The sequence below is a fragment of the Myodes glareolus genome, chromosome 1 (genome assembly GCF_982192425.1).
Source record: "Myodes glareolus chromosome 1, mMyoGla1.1, whole genome shotgun sequence".
NCBI classification, from domain to species: Eukaryota; Metazoa; Chordata; class Mammalia; order Rodentia; family Cricetidae; genus Myodes; species Myodes glareolus.
Window position 1 is genome coordinate 17400684 of NC_142026.1, and position 19106 is coordinate 17419789.

Genomic DNA, 19106 nt, shown 5'->3' on the forward strand with positions numbered 1-19106 from the left:
GCAGTGTCTGCCATCCTGTATGGACTGAGAGACGCACAGAGAACAATACTTATACCTCTTGGCGACAGGTTTGACACAGACCACTGACCACTGACCTGGCGAGGGGGCAGGGTGTCCCCAATGGGGACAGGGATGAACTGGTGGCTGGTGGAGGTGAAGTGCACGTACTTCTGCTCCAGCCTTACTGTCACACCTATGAAGTGCACCTGGAAACAAAGAGCCCATGGATGGCATGCTGCCCTGCAAGAACTGGCACACCCAGCAGAGATGCAGGCCCCGGGTCTCCAGGGGCACCACTCCCTGCTCCTCTCTTGGATGCCCAAAGAGCCCCGGCAGCCGGTCCCCAGCGGGATGAGATGTGCGGTCTCACCAGGATCTCCCGGCCATGGGACACCTTGAAGAGCACAGGGAGGCGATCGGTGCCGATGAACAAGTGGCTGGAAGGAGGAGACACGGTGGACAGTGAATTCTGAGTCCTCTTTAAGTGGGAAAACAGTGTAGCTTTGAGCCAGACCACCACCTCTGAGCTGGGAGGAGGCAGGGATGACACAGACCTCCCCTGCAGGAGAGGGCTTCCCAGGGGGATTGTCTAGGGTCCCCTGGAGTCACACAGAGAAAAGTCAGAGCTAGGGATCTCCTGGAAGGAGGGACGGGGCATGGGGTGCAGGAGCACCTGTATTTGAACTCCACCATCTGCTCCTGCCCAGGGCTCAGGGTCCCAGCCTTGGGGTTGATGGAGAAGAGACAGTTATCTTCTGCGCGCATTTGGTGGAGCTCAGAGCAGCTAAGCTCTGCTTGCTCTACCCACAGATCCAGGTCCAGCTGCTGGTCACTTGGAAAGAGGAAGGCCCTGGAGAAGGCAAAGGAGAGGAGTGAAGCCATGTAAAGGGGGCCAGTCAGAGAGACAGGCAGAGGGGCTTGTACCACATTCCTCCTGCATTTCACACCCCACTTCAGAAGTTGGCCCAAGTTCTGGTGAATAAGTGTAGCTAGGTGGATTCTCCTTTCACAAATGTCCCCAGACCTAGCAATAGCCAACATGATGGCCCACACTTGTAACACTAGCACTTGGGTGAATGGGCAGAAGGACTCCTGAAAGTCAAGGTCAATTCAGGCTGCATGGTGAGCTCCAGACTAACCGGGGTTAAAGAATGAGAACTGGTGTGGTGTTTGATGAAGAATGGCTTCTCATGTGTTTGAATGCTTGATCCCCTGTTAGGGGAACTGTTTGGGAAGGATTAAGAGGTATGGTCTTGTTGCTGGAGGTATGTCCACATTGGAGGAGGTGTGCTCATGTTGGAGGAGGTGTGGTCACGCTGGAGGAGGTGTGTCCACGTTGGAGAAGGTGTGTCCACATTGGAGGAGGTGTGTTCATGTTGGAGGAGGTGTGGTCACGCTGGAGGAGGTGTGGCCACGTTGGAGGAGGTGTGGCCATCTTGGAGGAGGTGTGGTCATGCTGGAGGAGGTGTGGCCATGTTGGAGGAGGTGTGGTCACGCTGGAGGAGGTGTGGCCACGTTGGAGGAGGTGTGGCCATGTTGGAGGGATGGGCTTGGAAGGTTTCACAAACCTGCTGCCTGCAGGTCATGGTGTGAGCTCTTAGTTACTTCTCTAGTTCCATGCCTGTCTGCTCCCTGCCATGATCGGCATGAACTAACTCTCTAAAACTGTAAGCAAGCACCCAATTAAATACTTATTTTTATAATATTTGTTTTGGACATGGTGTTTCATCACAACAATGGAACAGTGAATAAGACACCATCTTTAATCAAACAAAAGCTAACTAGAGACAGAAGCAGACCCAAAGCAAGTAAAGGAAAGTGAAGACTGGGGCTCTCCTTTTGGAAACCAGGAGCCAAGGGTGTCACTTGTACACGCGAGCCACTTAGGGCGGGCCACTGACCTTCTTCCATAAGGTCTCAGTGATGTGGGATTCCCCTCTGTAAACTATGAATATGTTTTATTGCCATTGGTTAATAAAGAAGCTGCTTCAGCCTACAGCAGTGCAGAATATATAGAGAGATAGAGGGAGAGAGTTGGTGGAGTCACAGAGATGCCATGTAGCTGCCAGAGGAGAAAGATGTGGTTCCAGTAAACCATGAGCCTCGTGGTAAAATATAAAATAATAGAAATGGATTAATTTAAGACATAAGAGCTACATAGCAATACACCTAAGTGATTGGTCAAGCAGTGTTTTAATTAATACAGTTATTGTGCAATTATTTTGGGTCTGGGCGGCTGGGAAACTAACAAGCAGCTTCCGTCTGCATCTCAGGAAGGGGGCATTTGTAACTCCTCAGAACGCTGACAGTGCCACCCAGGGGCCCTGAAGAGGAGGGTGTTGAGGCTAGAGAACAGGTTCCCAGAGGGTTGGGGATCTTGAAGCACACAGCAGTGTGAGGAGAACCACCCATCCCAAGGCCCCACACTGTAACAAAGTAGATATTGTCATGCAATCAGCTGGAAAAGCTAGTGACGAAGGGTCCCAAGGCCACCGCCTGATACAACTCTGCCCGAGAAATGGAAGGGTAGGGAATTGGGCCCAGGAGCAAACTGGGCCAGGGCCTGAACAGAGGGCGCCCAGAAATAGAAGGCAGAAGAGCCAGTAAGCCTCACAGGAGTCAGGGACCTACACTCCAAACTCGCAGGGGGTCTGTCCAGTTCCTCTCACATGGGAAAACTGGAAAACAGTTGCAGGCAGCGCTGGCAAAGTTCAGAAGGAGCAGACATCCTCAGACATAGGTGGAGCGAGAGGGAAATTCTGCTGGCTTTAGGAAATAACCTGGCAGCATCTACTAAGATCAAACACATTTGTGCCCTTTTGACCCAGAAGCCGTACTTTCAGGAATCCACATGTATGATTAAAATGCAGACATTAAAATATACCAACACATACCGAACATCTAAAAAGTATTTTGTGTGTGTGTGTATGTCATAAATGTACATGTGTGTGAGTGTAGAAGCATATATGACATAGCATGCATTTGGTCAGAGGGAAACTCTGGATATCAGTCCTTGTCTCCCATCCTGTTTGAGACACGCTTTGTTTACCACTGTGGATGTCAGATTAGCTGCCCACAAGCTCCTGGGATGATGGTTCCACCCCCACTTCCCATCCTGCCACAGACGTGTGCTCCTGTGGCTGGCCTTACATGGATTCGGGGATTCCAAGCTCAGGACCTCGTGCTTGTGCAGCAAGCTTTGGACCCGCTGAGCCTTCTCTGCAGACACACACACACACACACACACACACACACACACACACACACACACCCCCATATATGAAACTTTCTTTATGGTGTCAAAAAGGTAAAAATATTTTTGGTTCCTTTTATTGGGAACAAAATCTTTCAATACAGGGGTGGCCTAAGTCCCTTTATATTGTAGAATATTTTATAAATGATAAAAAGAATGTACTAGAGCTATCTGAACTCTACTACATCCGTTCTTCCTTCACAGCTCACGTTCTAGAGGGGATGTGGCTGATTCAATGCTGGCCTTCACTATACAAAACCCTAAAGAACCACTCTGCAAAGAATCCACCATCTATGTGGAGTGCAAACACTGGGAGCGGAGTGCACCCGCAAGCCTGGGCCACCCCAGCATGAGCATGAGCGTGAGGGGGAGGGCTCTGACTTTTCTCCCATCTGCTGTATGGGTTGGTCCGCTGCTTCTGTCGTTTTGTATGGGGGACATTGCCAGCGGCAGAGTAGGAACTCTGATCATTTCAAGATCCTCTGGGAAGTGTCTGCATCTCCTTGACACACGGTCACTCAGCTGGTCTCCTGATGAAATGATTTCACTGCCTCTTCCCTGACTTATTGTGTGTGTGTGTGTGTGTGTGTGTGTGTGTGTGTGTGTGTGGTTTCAAGATGGGATTTTTCTGTGTAGCCTTGGCTGTTCTGGAACTTGCTCTGTAGACCACCCGGCCTTGAACGCACAGAGATCCGCCTGCATCGGCCTCCCGAGTACTGGGAACAGAGGCATGTGCCACCACCGCCTGCACCCTGATTTGCTCTAGCATGCATGCTTCCTGCCACAATCTGGAGTACAGCGACACCCTACTAATCCGTCATCCCCTGGAGATCAGAGTGACAGGCCACAGAACATTAATCAGGCCATTGTCCCCCTCGGCAGCTCCCGTCTCATTGGTCTTTTAACAAGTTCAAACTCTCTGGAAGAAGATTCCAGGCCCTTCATGTCCTGTCCCTGCCTGTAACTCCAGCTGCATTTAAGGTCCTCCTTTTCTCAATTTCTTCAACACCCCTGTCCTCCTCAGCATGCTAGGGGTTGAACCCAGGGCTCTGTATAAACTAGGCAAGCACCACCCTACTGAGCTACCACACACTCAGTCCTCCTGAAAGTCTTTCTGATCTCACTGCCACCCTGCCAAATGTGAGTCACGACCCTGTGGGTGTCACAGCTCCCTCCTTCCCAGCACACCACCCCATCTTGGAAGACTGTCCTGCCCCGCTTCCTGTGTCACCGAGAGCGCAGGAACTGGCCTGGTCCATATTTCTATTCTCAGAAGCGACCTAAAGCTTAGCTTTAAAAAGCACAGGGGACAAATTTAGCCAACGAAATGAAAAGCACACTAGTGAGCAAGTGATGTTAAGCAGCGTGTTTAGCATCTTTGAGGCTGTCCACTCAAATGCAAGGTACTTTGCAACCATATCCCAGAACCAAACACAGCAGAAGCATCAGGACGAAAAGGATTGATGGGAGGAAGCAGCTTCATGGCTCTCTGATCCTCCTCCCTGACTCGGGGACTCTCTTTATCCTGCCTACCACCATCTCCAGACCAACTCCACACTCTCCTTGTACTGCAGGTCCTGGGAGGAATAAAAGCCTCCATCTATTCTTTATGAGCTCAGCAGAGAAATGCTAGAGTTTGCAAAAATCATCTTCTAGGAAATTGAGTGGAGGGGGCTGGAGAGATGGCTCAGCAGTTAAGAGCGCTTCCAGAGATCCTGAGTTCGATTTCCAGCAACCGCATGGTGGCTCACAACCACCTGTGATGAGTTCTGGCGCCCTCTTCTGGCTGGCAGGCATACTGAACACTGTTTAAATAAATAAATGAACCACAGCACAGAATGCACAGGAGAGCCGGACCACTTGAGCTCTGGAAGAAGCCTGGCTGGCTTCCACTACTTTACAGCTCCTGCTGAGAGGACCCAGTCTAGTCAGTTCTATACCAGGGCCTTTCCTGCCCTGCTTGCCAACCTCCCAGACCTTCTCCACACAGACCGTGAGCTGGGTTGCTCCTGCACATGCATGCCCACGTCTACCAAAATATCCCAGGATACAAGTCAACGTCTGGAGTCCTATAGACACTGGCTCTTGGCCTGCTTAGCGGCCCAGCCAGTATCAATCTAAAGCTCAAGGCAGGCTATGGGCTTCCCCAGCCAGACCAGTACCCCCGTTACACTTTCTAGTTACTGACAATCCTGCCTTTCCCCGTCAGCTGCCACCTAATGAGCCAACTTCCCCATCTCAACACCATGAAGGCATGCATAGGCAGTCAGAGTTTAGGGGTAAGCATTATATGCCTATCAGCACAGCACCCCTTCCTTCACCCTCTGCTCAGGCCGGCAGGTTCCGACCAGATGCCCCTGTTCCCATGGTCACTCACTCACCTTCCCAGCACCCTCAGGCTGGGTCCTATCTCTCTCAGCCTGATCCAAAGACTTTCTTTTACACTTATTACTCAACCAGAACTAAAGCCCTGAAAACAGACATTTACTAAGAAATCTAAGCATATCCCTGCTGGACACATGAACAAGCCTGGCATGGAAACAGCAAGCTAGCTGGGCATGAGTTCTGGGCTCTGAAGAGAAGGCAGAAGGACAGGGGAATGGGCAAGCTTGGCAGGCTCAGGTCGTTAAGCCTGGCTTCCTGTGACCTGCCAGGTGACTCTGTTTCGTGGCCGGCTTCCACTTTGCTCAGCCATGCCCTCCAGTGGCAGCAGAAGGGTCTGGCAGGCAGCCGGGTGCCCAGACAGTCCTGATTTATGAGAAGGAACTTGAAGTCTTCTTGCTGACTAACTGGTGTGGGCAGGCGCTCTGGAGTTGGCACATCTGATTTGAACCTGGGTCTGCCTCTAGTAGCCAGGTGTCTTTGACTGAGGTCTTAGTCCACTGACCTTCAGTCCCTGTCTTTTGAACTAATCTGGAGACCTCTTTCTCACAGGACCACTTAAAGATCCAGGATTGAAGGCTGGAAAAACCCAGTGTCTAGCCTGTAGCAGTCATTCAGTTACCAATACAGCTGTGCCCACTTTCCAGGAATTTCACACGGCCAAGAACCTAGTTGTAGCCAGTGCTGTCCCCCAAGTGCTGTGGGTAATGGCATTCTCCTCCAGCCCCCCCCCCTTACCCTGTCAGTGGGAGAGTCACTGGCACACCCCAGGATTCCCAGGAAGCCCCAGAAAGTCAGGGGCTATTCCCTGCTCCTGGTCTCTAGAGTTCTGTCCTCGGACCCTTGTGGCAGCCCCCTTCCGCCCAGCCATACCAGTCCAGGGACACCAGTCCGCTGTTCTTCAGTACCAGGAGTACCACTGATGGTGGGGCATCTAGCGGTGCTGCTCCGAAATTGAAGTCCAGCTTCAGAGGAGTGAAGACGGGGGGCGTATGGCTCAAGCTGTGTGCGGCAGAGAAATGGCTCAGTGCAAGGAGATGGAGACAAGCCAGGGCTCTAACTTTGGGTGTCCACCCCCAGGTACAAAGTGAGCAGTCTGGAATTCGGGGTCAGTGAGGTAGCTCCTTAGTCCTCAAGTCAACCCTTGCCCTTCCAGGCCCCTAGGAATAGGTAAGAATCGGCTCCCCCAAATCCCTCTTCCACCTCTCCCCCCACCACTCAGCTTCCCGGGAAAGGCCTGGTGTTCGAGTGTTGGTGGTCGATGGTCCGTGAACATCTCGTCTTTCCTGCCCGACCTCAAGCCTAGCTTACCTGTGCCGGGTAGGGACCCTGTAGGTGAGCTCTGTGAGGGTTGGGTCACGTGCCAAGAAACTATTGAGTGTGTCCAGGGAGAAGAGGTGCCACAGGTGCTTCCGGGTGATGCCCTCAGCACTGCCCATGGAGCAGATGTCCAGGATGGAAAGTAAAGGATACACAGCTACCAGGGAGACATGGCACAGCTCCTGTGCTTCCCCAGCCACGCTATCTGGGGGCACAAGTGTGGGGGAGAGCAGAGGATTTAGCTCCCCTGGCAGTAGGCATAGAGCCCTGGCCAGAAGCAGTCTTGACCACATTTCTAATGGCAGCCAGCCCTTGTCTAGACTTCCTATGTGCTGGGCACCACTTTACTTTAACACACATCCTGGCATTTAACGTGTACCACTATTTAGTTCCAAATTCATTGCAATAAAGCCTGATTCATAGATTGCAAAACTACCCTTTAAGATATACAATTCAAACTAGGTGGTGGTGGCACACGCCTTTAATCCCAGCACTTAGGAGGCGGGGAGGCAGAGGCAGGCAGATCTTTGTGAGTTTGAGGTCAGCCTGGTCTACAAGAACTAGTTCCAGGACAGGTTCTAAAGCTACAGAGAAACCCTGTCTCAAAAAAAAAAACCCAAAAAAGATATACAATTTAGTAGGTTTTATAGATTCACAGGCACACAACCACCACCACCAAGTTTTAGAAAGTTTCTACTGTCCCTCTTGAAAAACTCAATACCAACTAGTCAACACTTCCCCACCTCCCCCTCCCCCCCAACCAACGATCACTACTCTGTCGGTGTATTTTATCTATTCTGGATGCTTCAAACATGGAATTATTCAGTGCTTGGTGTTTTTCTAACTGGCTTCTTTCACTTAGCACTGTGCTTCCAATGTCCATCAATATAGTGACATGCTATCACTTCTTTCTCTTTTGTGGCCTATGATCATCTCTCTTTTATTAGTGGGGAAACTGAGGCATATTTAGGAAGTACCACACTGCCAGAAAGTGTGGGAGAGTCAGAATCCCATCCCACCGAGGACATCTTCTTCTGGTGCCTGTTCCGGGAACTTCCAGCCGGCACAGGGGATGACGGCAACTCCATCTCATGGAGGGAGAGCCGAAGCTTGACTGAGGATTTATTTGCCTGTGGTCTCCACAGAAGACAGCACATTTGCTAGCTCTCGTGTCAGCACAGCCCAGGGACACATGTATAGATATCACACAGACAGACACAGTGTGCACATCAGATCCTGAAGGCACAGTCCATCCTGCCCCCACTCACCATGCCAGTGCGTCTTCAACTCAGCCTGCTTCCAACTCCACATCTCACAGTTTACCTCCTCCCTTCTCCCCTTCCCGACCCGAATCTCTGTTGAGTACCCGGGTACCTCTGTGGGACAGGAGACAGTAACTAATGGTCCAGGAATACTGGGAACGGTTCTTAGGACAGGCAGTCAGGTAGATGGTGTCCTGGGAATGAGGCGGCATGGTCCCCTCCGACCGGTTGAGTTCTAGAGCTGTTGGGAGAAGGTGCTGGGGTCATCAGTGGGCAACTGGACTGAGGTGTCCCGACCTCCTATGCTCCTCTCCAGATACCCTCCCGGGGTCACCACAACACTCCCTGAGAGCAGAGCAGGCTGGGGTGAAAAGAACTATGCATCTCGATGTCATTGGCACCCGCCACAGTTACACAGTAGACATGCCAGGGTTTCAGCTGTCTTGCCCGACCCACTCCATATGTGGGTCATCTGTCTTAAGAACTCACAGACACACAGACACACTCCTCTCTGACCCCAGACCAGCCCAGGTCTCAGTACCACAAGGGTCATTGTTGAGGCCCTTGGGCCTGTGCTGCTCCATGACCAGGCGGTAATAGAGGGTGCAGTTGCCGTCGTTCAGAAGCACCAAAGACTTGACCTCCCGGCTGTTCACCAGCACGTTCCCAAAGTCCAGCTCCTTTGGCTTTGCCTGAGATCACAGCCAGTCAGCTGCCGGGGGCTCCCCAAGCCCAAGCCTTCAGAGTATTCCCCAAGGAAAGACAGATCCACACCCTTCTTAAGGCTGGGCACCTGGGACTTTCCTTCCCACCCGGGCCCTGGCTCCACCCCAACCAGGGTCTCACTCACAGAGAGGCATCCGGTAACGCCCATGCCCACCAGCCGAATCCAGTAGTGTGTGGTGGCTCGGGGATTGGTCCTTTGGGACTGTCTGGCTTCCCAGACCCACATCCCCACTCGGAACAGGTACTTGGTCTCCTCCAAAGGGCTGAAGATCCATGTCAGCGTCTGGGATCACAGAGGTGATTCACTCTTGCATGCATGTGTCCAGGACGCCCCCTCCCGGGCGGCCTCTTGGCTGCGGGAGGTTCCATTACCAAAGCTTGACACCACGTCCCATCTGCCCAGTTATCCGAGCCGAGTGCTGAGTACTTGGCACACACATTCTCTCATCTCCGAAAGCCCCTCAATCCTACATCTCCATGACAGGGAAGACTCATTTTGATAGAAACTGGAGCCTCAGAAAAGTGGAATAGCTGGACCAGGGTCAGATACCTGGTGACCGGGGCTGGGGCAGGAGCTCAAGTGAGTTTCTACATCTGTGGAGTCTCTTAGGCTCCCGTTTCCTGTTCCTGGGTGTTTATGGGTATCAAGTATTGGTAGTTACTGCTCTGAGTCCGACCTACCTCAGACTAGGGACAAAGTTTGTTGTTTTTGGTGACAATTTGGGTTCCCCTTTTTTACTGATCTGGAATCTCTGGGTGTCTCCTTTTTCACCCCTTGTTGAGAGAGTCACCCATTTGGACCATACCCAGCTATCATACAGCTGATCCAAATCACCTGTCAGGAATCTTACTGCTTGGATACCATGAACGATGAAGTTTAGACATGCTGGGACCCTGGCATCACTAATGCGACATTCAGTCCCAACTCCGCACTCCTAATCTGGATCTTAATTAAATACTCTTCCCTTGAGTCTCAATTTCCTGTAAGATGGGGGCGAGGAAGGTGTTATTAAAACCTACTACACCTCAGGGTAGGGGAAGCGACTGCAGATTGCTTAGGTAGGTATACGTTACAAGTCATGAGAACCACAAGAGATGGCAACGGTAAGGGTAACAGGTACCCTCTCATCTACCCTTGGCACTGGGGTCCAGGCACTCACAAGGCTCTCATTAGGACTGATGATGCCCTTGGAGGGCTGGACCGCCAGCATCTTCTGGTGCTGCTGAGAGACTCTCCATTCGAACTCCAGCGGCAGTCGTGAGGGGTTGTGAAAGGTGAAGTCGCTGGTGGAGGAACAGCCCACCCAGGTAGGCTTGAAGAAGATGCTTTTGCGGGTGTCCAGCTTCAGCTGCAGGGGCTCCTCTCTGCTCTGTATGCTCACTTCCTGAGCCAGGGGAAGGAAGGAAGTTAGGAAGGAAGGATAGTGCCATGACTTTTTGACTTGTTGGTTTAGGCATAGCTGTGCAGATTTTAACCCTTGGGCGGAGACAGACAAAGCTGCCTTCCAGCTTGAATATAGCAGATTCTCTATGTTCAAGAGAGCGAGGGGTGCTGAATCACTCCTGAAATCCCAGCTCTAGGTGAGGTAGGAGGATTGCCTTGAGTCCAAGACCAGTCTGGCCTATATAGTGATATACTGTCTTTAAAACACAAACATCGAACTCTCAGGGACCAAGAGAAGATGTATTAGCTTTCACGGGATCGGATATGGGTCTGCTTTTCAGCTTTGTCCCTGGACTGGCTGGCTACAAACAGCATTCCACTACCTGCAGTATAAGTCTGGGGTTTCTGCAGCTCCCCATCCACCTCAGATTCCATGGCCCCAACGCACCAAGAAGCAGCAGAGTTGTCACGGATGAAGCCCAGGGCTCCCTCCCTACTATTCCTCTTTAGTAGAGAAATGTTCCTCAACCCCACCCACAAACTACTTTGGTAGGGACCCTAAAAATATTATGGCCTAAGGACCCAGCCTCCCCATCCCTACCTCCTACCTTGAGATACTGGGGGTAAAAGTTGAATTGCAGGTAGAAAATGTGCTGCTTCCACGAGGTGCCCTTGGGGTACGTGCTGATAAGGAAGACCTGGTGGGCCCCAGGAGCCACAAGGCCCGAGGAGGGCCTCAGGGTAATGTCTGAGCTGCTTTTGGGAGCCAGGCTGAAGGTCAACAGCATGGGACCTTTGTTGACCAAAAGCAGACTTCTGTAGGAAGGCTCCCCAGAAGACACTGCTGGGAACATCTGGGAGTTGGGGAGAAGAGGGAAAGGGACCTTTCCTCAGGTCTCCACCCCTCGATACACATCCAGGGACACTCAGGTTTGGATGATGCTGTCTCCTAGGAAACCTAAGATCTCTACACACAGCCCAACCAGCAAAGAATTCCTGGGAATTAAGGGAGGCTACAGCCTGCCACCAAAGAATACTCGTGTCCTCCAAAGACCTCCACAGGGATATAGTGGTCCCAGGTCCCAGGGAAAGTCAGGTCTGTAAGACCTGTCTTCAAGGTCAGAGGAGGAATTGCTTTTAACTGTGATTTCCAGTTAAACTTTGGAGAATTACTTTCATCCATCCTCATTCAGAAGATCGGAGTACTCTTTCCAGATGATTCTCACTCCGGTGTCAGAGAGGGATCAACCCCAATAGTCCCAGCTCCTAACCACTTCTTAGCCAGCTTGGATATGGCCAGAAGTAGGCTGAAAGCTAAACAGACTACACAACACAAGGCCCATAATTCCTGGTTCCAGTTCCTATCCCACTGTGCCAGCGAGTTCACGTGAGTCAATAGAGAAGCCATGCGGGCTGCCGCTACACTGTGGGAAGGCATCAAATCACACCGTGAGCAGCTGGCCAGGGACCAAAGGCCTCAGAGAAGACAGCCTCGAGCATCAAGGAGAGCTTTGTTTTAGGGAGGGGTGGCCTCGAAATGGATGTTAAGGAGGTTTGGGATTGGCAAGCAGAAGTATGACTGATGGAGAAAGCAGAATGGTCTCATGCCGTTGTTTTAAAGTGGTTCCCTTCCCAGAAACAAAATAACTAGTGAGAAATTGACACAGAGCTAGAACCTGGGAAGGGGCAGCAGAACTGGGCTCTGGATACTTGGCCCCAGTCCTGTGTCGTTCACACCTCCCAGGGCAGATAATGCCCCCAAGGTCTATCTGGGATGCGGTCTAGCAATTCCAACTCTCAGAAGAGTGATGGTGCTCATGCTTTGGACTGGTTTAGACTGGTTTACCCCAAGGGTCCAGTCTACTGTAGGGCTTGGGAGCCAGTGGGTGCCCAGTGAGCAGGACAAATGAGGAGTTGGAAAGCGTGGAGGACCAGGTGAAAGTTCCAGATGGAGTGGAGAAGAGCTGGTGCCCAATCGCTAAACTGTTCTTATGTTGAGACCAAGGTCCAAGAGCAAGCTATTCATTGGCCTAGATCCCTCAGATGGCCAGGACAGACATGGGCAGACATGGACAGACATGTATTACTGAGGCCATTAGAAAGGGAAGCAGGCTGGGGTCCCTCATCCTGCTCCCCCTGTTGTTGGGGCTGTGCTCACCTTGGGTGCATCCAGGGAATACTGGGGGATGTGGTGCTCTAAGGCAGCGTCGTAGCTGTGTCCCCGAGCTCGGGCCTTCAGACACCAGGACGGGGCCACTGTGCAGTCCTCCTCAATATTGTTGTAGCTCTGAAGGACCTGCAGGGGCCAGGCCATGAGGAAATTCAGACCTCAGTCTGACTCACCTTGCCCTCCCTGCCCTGTGCTGCAGGCATCCTGGATTGGGCACGAGAGAGGAGGATGGAGGGAGGCTGTGGAGGACAGCCATGCCCCACCCCTTCTGCTGGAGCCTCTAACTGGCTCTCTGTACACTCTGTGGGAGGGAAGCAGGCTGAGATGGGAAATAGCATTCATTCTTTAGGACGAGCCCAGAACAGTGCTGGTCAATAGAAATATAACATGAGCCACAGATTCTGGCTAAAAGGGCAATTTTGAATGTTTTGGTGGCCATGTTAAAAAAAAACAACATGTGAAATTGATTTTAATAATATATTTTATTTAACTTAACAGCTCCAAACTCCAATTACGTTGTCATGCAATCATTATAAAAGCTTTTACTAAGGTATTTACATATTAAATCTATGAAATCTGGGCACATTTGATACTCACAGTAATCTCTACTTGGACCACCATATTTCAGGTGTTCACTGGTCATGTCTGACTTTTCTATCTTACGGAACAGCAGAAGTCTGGAACCTCGAACCTGAATGCTCAGCATTGGCCAGCTACAAGTTAGCATGCTGTTTCTACCTGACTGCCATCCCTCTGCTAATATATGAGAATGGGAAGTTAAAGGCTCTGCTTTGAGGGTCAGGTGTACATAGTGGACCAGGTCTTGGTCTGCATAGGGAGTTCCAGGCAAGCTGAGGCTACACAGTGAGACCCTGTCTCATAAAGGAAGGAAGGAAGGAAGGAAGGAAGGAAGGAAGGAAGGAAGGAAGGAAGGAAGGAAGGAAGAAGGAAGGAAGAAAGAAGGAAGGAAGGAAGGAAGGAAGGGAAGGAAGAAGGGAGGGAGGGAGGAAGAAAGGAAGGGAAGGAGGAAGAAAGGAAGGAAGGGAGGAAGGAAGGAAGGAAGGAAGGAAAGAAAAGAAAAGGGACTGAGGGTATAGTTTAGTTGGCAGAGTGTTTGCCTATCATGCATCAAGCCTTGGGCTTGGTCCCCAGCACCCAATTGACTGAATGTGGTGTTTCATATCTGCAATTTCAGTACTCAGAAAATGGGAGCAAGAAGGCCAGGGGTTCAAGGTCATCCTTGGTTATACAGCAAATTCAATGCCAGCCTGTACTAGACAAGATCTTCTCTACAAAAAGAAAATAAAGTGCCACAACCATGTTTTGAGGCTGAGGCAGAAAGAATGAAAAAAACAGTAATTTCCTTTGGAATACTTCCTCCAGGGACTAGAAACCCTAAGACCCCCCAGGGATTTCCTGTCTAGGTACTAACTAAGCTTTTCCAAAGTGCTTGAGCCTAGCTGAGTTCTTCCCGGGGGGAGGGGAGGGAGGAAGACAATGCAAAAGTGGGAATCAGGAGGGCGGAGTCAGGCCATAAGCCCGGAAGGATCGAACCAGTAGAGGGCACTGTCCAGCCAAGGAAGAACAAGAGAAGCCTGCCTGGGGAGGATGGTACCTGTGGCCCCCTGTCATCCTTGTGACTAGACTCCGCCCTTCAGGCTCCAAGGAGGTCCTAGTTCCCCCCACTTGCTCATCTGTGTGCACATACCTTATAAACAGCAAAGGCTTCCAGCTCCACAGCGTAGAGGCAGTTGGGGGAGGCTGGCTGGAAGTGCAGGCGCAGGGCTATGGACTTGAGTGGGGGCACATCACTAGTTTCTGGGGTCACCCAAAAAGGGCAGTCAGATCTGCGAGTCCAGACCACAGTGATCTTGCCCTTGGTATGGTTCCTCAGGCACAAGGGGATAGGGTTGGGGGCCTTAGGCCCAGGACAGGCCCCAAAGTCCACATCAAAAGGCTCTAGACTGACAGCCGGGGGAAAGACAGCCAGGTCCCTGGTGCCGTCAAAAAAGTACTCCATCATGGGGGGAATTTGGGGGTACTTCGGGGCTGGCAAGTCCTCCAGGTCCTGCACAGGGAGAGACTGGGACAGGGTTCAAATATCATTCCTCTTGCTGCTGACTTCCTGCTGTTCCCCCCTTTCCAGAAAGACTGCAGGCTCTCCATGCCAGTCATCCCCAGCTACAATGGTGTGGGACATAGGGAAGGGACCAGGGACCTGGAGAGGGCAGCCCGCCTCCCCGGGGACTGGAATGTCTGCACCCCACATACCTCAGGGGGCAGCATGAGGGCCCCATCCTCATCCCGTTCCAGCTTTTTCTCTTTTAGCATGGCAGCCAGGATATCAGGAGGGTAAAGCGTCAAGCCCCGAGCCAGGTGTGTTCGGTACCAGGTGAGGTGCTGAGGCCTCAGGATGGCTGGCTTGGTGTTGTCTGAATGGCAGGTCCCAACCAGGTCCAGAAACAGTGGATCCTATGACACCAAAGTCCACATCACATGGTGACGTTTGTCCATGTGAGACACAACATGGGGTAGGTGGTGAGGCAAGGGGACGTGGGGGGGGGGCAGACACAGGAAAGGCGGGAGCAGAGGCTGAAGGGCGGTTGGTCAGGAGAGCATCCTGAGAGCTGCCTGCTGGTTGAGGAGACAGTGGGACTCCAGAGCAAGTCAAGAGGAGCATCCCATCCTGGAGAAAGGATGCTCGATTGTTGTTTGCCCTTCCCCCCACTTCCCATGGTTCCTGGGCATTCTCCCTGTGTGCCAGTGTCAATCAAGAGCCCACCAGACTAGCATTTAGCTCTGCCCATGATGGGGGTGGCAAAAAAAACCAAAACAAAACAGGTCTGTTCTACGCTTTCACTCCAAGGCCTCCCAGAGCTCGTGCGGCATTTGTGGGATTTGGGCAGAGAACTCCCTCCCCAGGTAGTGGGGTGCAGCCCAGGGCCCAGCTGAAGAGAATGGGCTCAGTCTCAATGCTGTCATCATGTCCAGGTTGTGCACATCACATGCCCAAGGGGCTGGCTTTGGGTTCTAGCTGTAGTCTCCACCCCACACACGCTGTGTAGGGTGATGTCCAAAGCTCCCCTTCCCAGCTGTCGACAGCAACGACAGAGCCAGTGGAACCTAAGGCAAGTTGGACGTTCCCACCTGGGTTAGTGAGCTTTTGCGCACCCTGGCCATGCTCTGCCTCTAAGCTGTGGCAGAGAGTCTCAATGAGGAGATGGCCCCGGCAGAGAGCCTTAGATGTTCTGAAAAGAGGGGGCTGCCTTCGTTTTTTGGCCTCCCCCTTGTCCCTATCCTGGTCCCTTCCCCGTCACTCACCTGATGGTGGATGAGACAGGCCACCCTCCGGAAGCAGATGATAGGGTGTGTGGGCTGGTAGGCACAGTGCAGGGTCATTCGGGTCTTGCCTGCCAGGGTTCCAAAGGCAGGCCTGATGCTGAAGACACTCTCCTGGCAGTCAATGTCAAACTGGAAGTGAGCCAAGCAGTCTGACTGGTTCTCGATCCACAGGGTCTGCTCTGAGCGCTCCCCGAGCTGGACCCAGCTGAAGTTGATGCAGTAGTGCTGCAGAGATACATCAGGACCTAGGCGGAGGAGATCGGGCCTTGTGAGAGGACCCTGTCGCCTTGTGGGGGCTGGGGTGACAGCCTCAACAGAGCTCTCGTAAACGGTCCCACTACTGGGATGAGGTGCTCCCTAGAGCCAGACGGCCAGGCTGGAGACGGCCCAGGGCCCCTGAAAAATCCTGAGTTCTGTCATCACTGTGTGGAAAGATGGCATCACCAGGTAGCCATAAAGCTTCCCCACATGGCCACCAGGGGACAGCAGACACCTAGGCAGAGGGACCAGGAAGCAAAGGTCTCTCTGGAGCAGACAAAGAGCTCAACGGAATGACTCCCTTGACACCCCTCGTGGGAAGCTCATGTTCTGGGGGAGTACAGCTGCCTGGGATGGCCATTACCTTTACAGAGACCAATGACTTGGAGCAGAGTTTGGGAGGCACAACCAGAAGGCACAATGGAGAAGTAGTCTATGGCTCTGCTGTCCGAGGTTTTGGGGTGGAAGAACACTGACAGGCATTTCTTCTCTCCTGGGGGCACGATACCTTGGCCCACGGAGCATGAGAAGGCATGGTCTTTGGTCAGCATGTCTTCAGACATTTCAATCTTGAAGGGGGCATTAACCTGTAGGGTCAGGGGTTGCGGGGAGGAAAGGTTCTAGTCACAAGTTTGGGCAGGGCAGTCTGTGTGTCACACGGAGGAAGTCACACGAGGGACAGGGACAGCAGGTATCCAGTCTGGCCTGTGTGAGCATCAGGTAACACCAGGAGAAAGGGGCCAAGCTCTGTGTCCCATCACAAGGCTGCCCAAAGTGGCGGGGGAGGGGATCTTTTTCTTCTCCCAAAGGTAGTATAAGGGCTAGCCTTAGGGGTCAGGACACCTGAACCCAGCCTCAGCTGACAGGAGAGAGAGGAACACCGGCTGATGACTGTTGACATGCACGTGTGTGTCCTGTGTTTGTATCAATAGACACAACTGTGCAAGGCTTTGGGCTTGAGGGAGAGAGGAGAGAGGAGAGGTCACACGCATACCAAGGCTCGGGGTCCCTGAGTCCTGCCCATTCCCGCTTGCCCACCCCTTCCCAGTGCACACCACGGAGGGATTGTACAGCCTGATCTGCCGCTCCACGGTGCAGCCCACGGAGACAGAGCCGAAGTGCAGCACCTTCTGGAAGCCCTCGGTATCCTGGTCGTTCGACTGCTTGTGCTTTATGCTCACCAGCAGCTGTGCACATTTAGCTGGGGCAGAGATGGGGGGGTGCTTGAGGGGAGCCCCTCGGGGCCTCTATAGCCCCAGCTGGACAGTCCCCAGCCCACCACCGGGAGGGACTGTCTGTGACTTGATAGAGGGCTAAGCCTAGGGCAGGCAGAGCGACAAGAGGCTAGAGGGGACTTGTGGGGGCACACTGAGGTCTAAAACCCAGAGAGGGCTGTGTGTCTCTGGGGACAGTTGGGAAGGCAGGCTTACCTGCAGCCTGGATCTGTATGCTGTTCTTCTGCTTGGTGCCCTTTCCATACCAGCACAGTGCCTCGACTTCATGGATGACAGCTATGAGGGGCTCAAAGGTCACTTTGATTCTACAACTCAGGCCTGGCTCCAATAACCCCGTGCTGGGAAGTATCTGGAATGGGTTTGGGACTTCCCAGGTGAAGAAGGTGGGCAGGTCCCTAAGGGTGAGGGGGTAGGTCAGGTCCTGGGGTTCTGCCCCCTCGGGCATAAGCTTGTCTCCTCTGCTCCCTACAGCTCTCCTCCCAGAGGCTGCTGTTTCCCTGAGTCCTTCCTCCTCACCCCACATTGTTCAGACAGAACCAAGTCTCGACTGTGTCCCCAATAGCACATATGGGCAGTTGCAGAGATGTTGGGCAGACTAGCTTGTAGCAGGGCAAGGTGGCCTTCAGAGACACACAGAACACCCCTTCTTCTTTCTCAAGCCACAGCTGGTCCGTGTATTCCTTCTGCAGGGCAGGAGGCAGGAGGCAGAGGCAGTCAGCATTGAGTGAGCGAGTGTGTGGTACCCAGGTAAAACTCGGGATCATCCATCCCACCCTCGCTAAGCCATTCCTTCAGTAATCCCTGGCAAGTGGACTGGGCTGTAGCCCGCCGTGTCAGAACTTCCTGAACTCTTGTGTTGCCTTGGCCTCTGAGAGAAAGGGTTCACTTTTGCGGGAATCAAGGAATCCCAAAAAGCCAGATACAATGGCATACCCCTGTAATTGTGACTGTTTGGCGTGGCCACAGGAGGATCACGTGAGCCTAGAGGTTTCAGGGTAATCTGGGCCACATAGTGAGACTATCACTCAATGTAGTGATCCTCAAAGACAAAAGTTTCACAAAAAAATTCTGAGGAAGTTTTTGCAGGATCAAGAGGCTAAGGAATCTAGAGCTTGCTGGTGGTGATTACAGCCTTTATGACCCCACACCCAACGGGGAACACCCTTCTATTGAATGAGATCAAGATCTGAGACCCTTTAGGAGTCTTCCTAAGATGTATATTTTGTTTGTTTGTTTGGTTGATTGGTTGATTTTTTTTCTCTGAGACAGGATCTCATTTTGACTGGCTGGAACTTGTTATGTAGACCAGGATGGCCTTACACCCAGAGAAAACCACCTGCCTCTGTTTCCCAGATGCGGGATGTACAGGTGTGTGAGGAAATCCCTGCTGCTCGGACAGCACTCCCACCTGAGGTCTCTCGCCCCTTCCCACACTGCACTGCTGCTCTGGCAGGCCTCACCTCTTCCAGAGGTCGGAAGATGATGGGGAGAGGGAGGGTTATGCCTGGGCTCAGGAAGATGGGCTGAGGGATGATGGTGAAGAAGAACTTGGTCTTGGGAGGCCTGCAGAGAAGAGTCAGAGTTGGAAGATCGAGGAAGCTCAATAGGGGGCCGGGTTGCAAGGGGACCTAAGCTCTTCCTCTTCCTTTTAATTTTATTTATTTATTTTTGGTTTTTCAAGACAGGGTTTCTATGTAGCTTTGGAGCCTGTCCTGGAACTCGCTCTGGAGACTCCTTTTATTTTTTGAGACAGGCTCTTGTGTAGCACAGACTG

The 19106-nt window shown here is 52.3% G+C and overlaps 1 protein-coding gene across 2 annotated transcripts in view; it reads right to left on the minus strand.

Moving 5' to 3' along the window:
- The window catches only part of Cfap65 (cilia and flagella associated protein 65), a 33736-nt gene that overhangs the window by 7485 nt on the left and 7145 nt on the right, over positions 1 to 19106 (minus strand). For both annotated transcript variants that reach the window (XM_048459312.2, XM_048459311.2), the window contains exons 4-22: positions 18793 to 18895; positions 17849 to 18015; positions 17528 to 17727; positions 17153 to 17298; positions 16462 to 16684; positions 15819 to 16084; positions 14769 to 14969; positions 14206 to 14580; positions 12486 to 12623; positions 10936 to 11181; positions 10104 to 10328; positions 9068 to 9226; positions 8759 to 8909; positions 8330 to 8458; positions 6947 to 7160; positions 6509 to 6637; positions 674 to 850; positions 371 to 437; positions 96 to 206 (exon numbers count right to left, since the gene is read on the minus strand). In XM_048459312.2, coding sequence (XP_048315269.1) covers positions 96 to 206; positions 371 to 437; positions 674 to 850; positions 6509 to 6637; positions 6947 to 7160; positions 8330 to 8458; positions 8759 to 8909; positions 9068 to 9226; positions 10104 to 10328; positions 10936 to 11181; positions 12486 to 12623; positions 14206 to 14580; positions 14769 to 14969; positions 15819 to 16084; positions 16462 to 16684; positions 17153 to 17298; positions 17528 to 17727; positions 17849 to 18015; positions 18793 to 18895 — 3427 coding nt within the window. The remainder of the gene's footprint in view (positions 1 to 95; positions 207 to 370; positions 438 to 673; positions 851 to 6508; positions 6638 to 6946; positions 7161 to 8329; positions 8459 to 8758; positions 8910 to 9067; positions 9227 to 10103; positions 10329 to 10935; positions 11182 to 12485; positions 12624 to 14205; positions 14581 to 14768; positions 14970 to 15818; positions 16085 to 16461; positions 16685 to 17152; positions 17299 to 17527; positions 17728 to 17848; positions 18016 to 18792; positions 18896 to 19106) is intronic.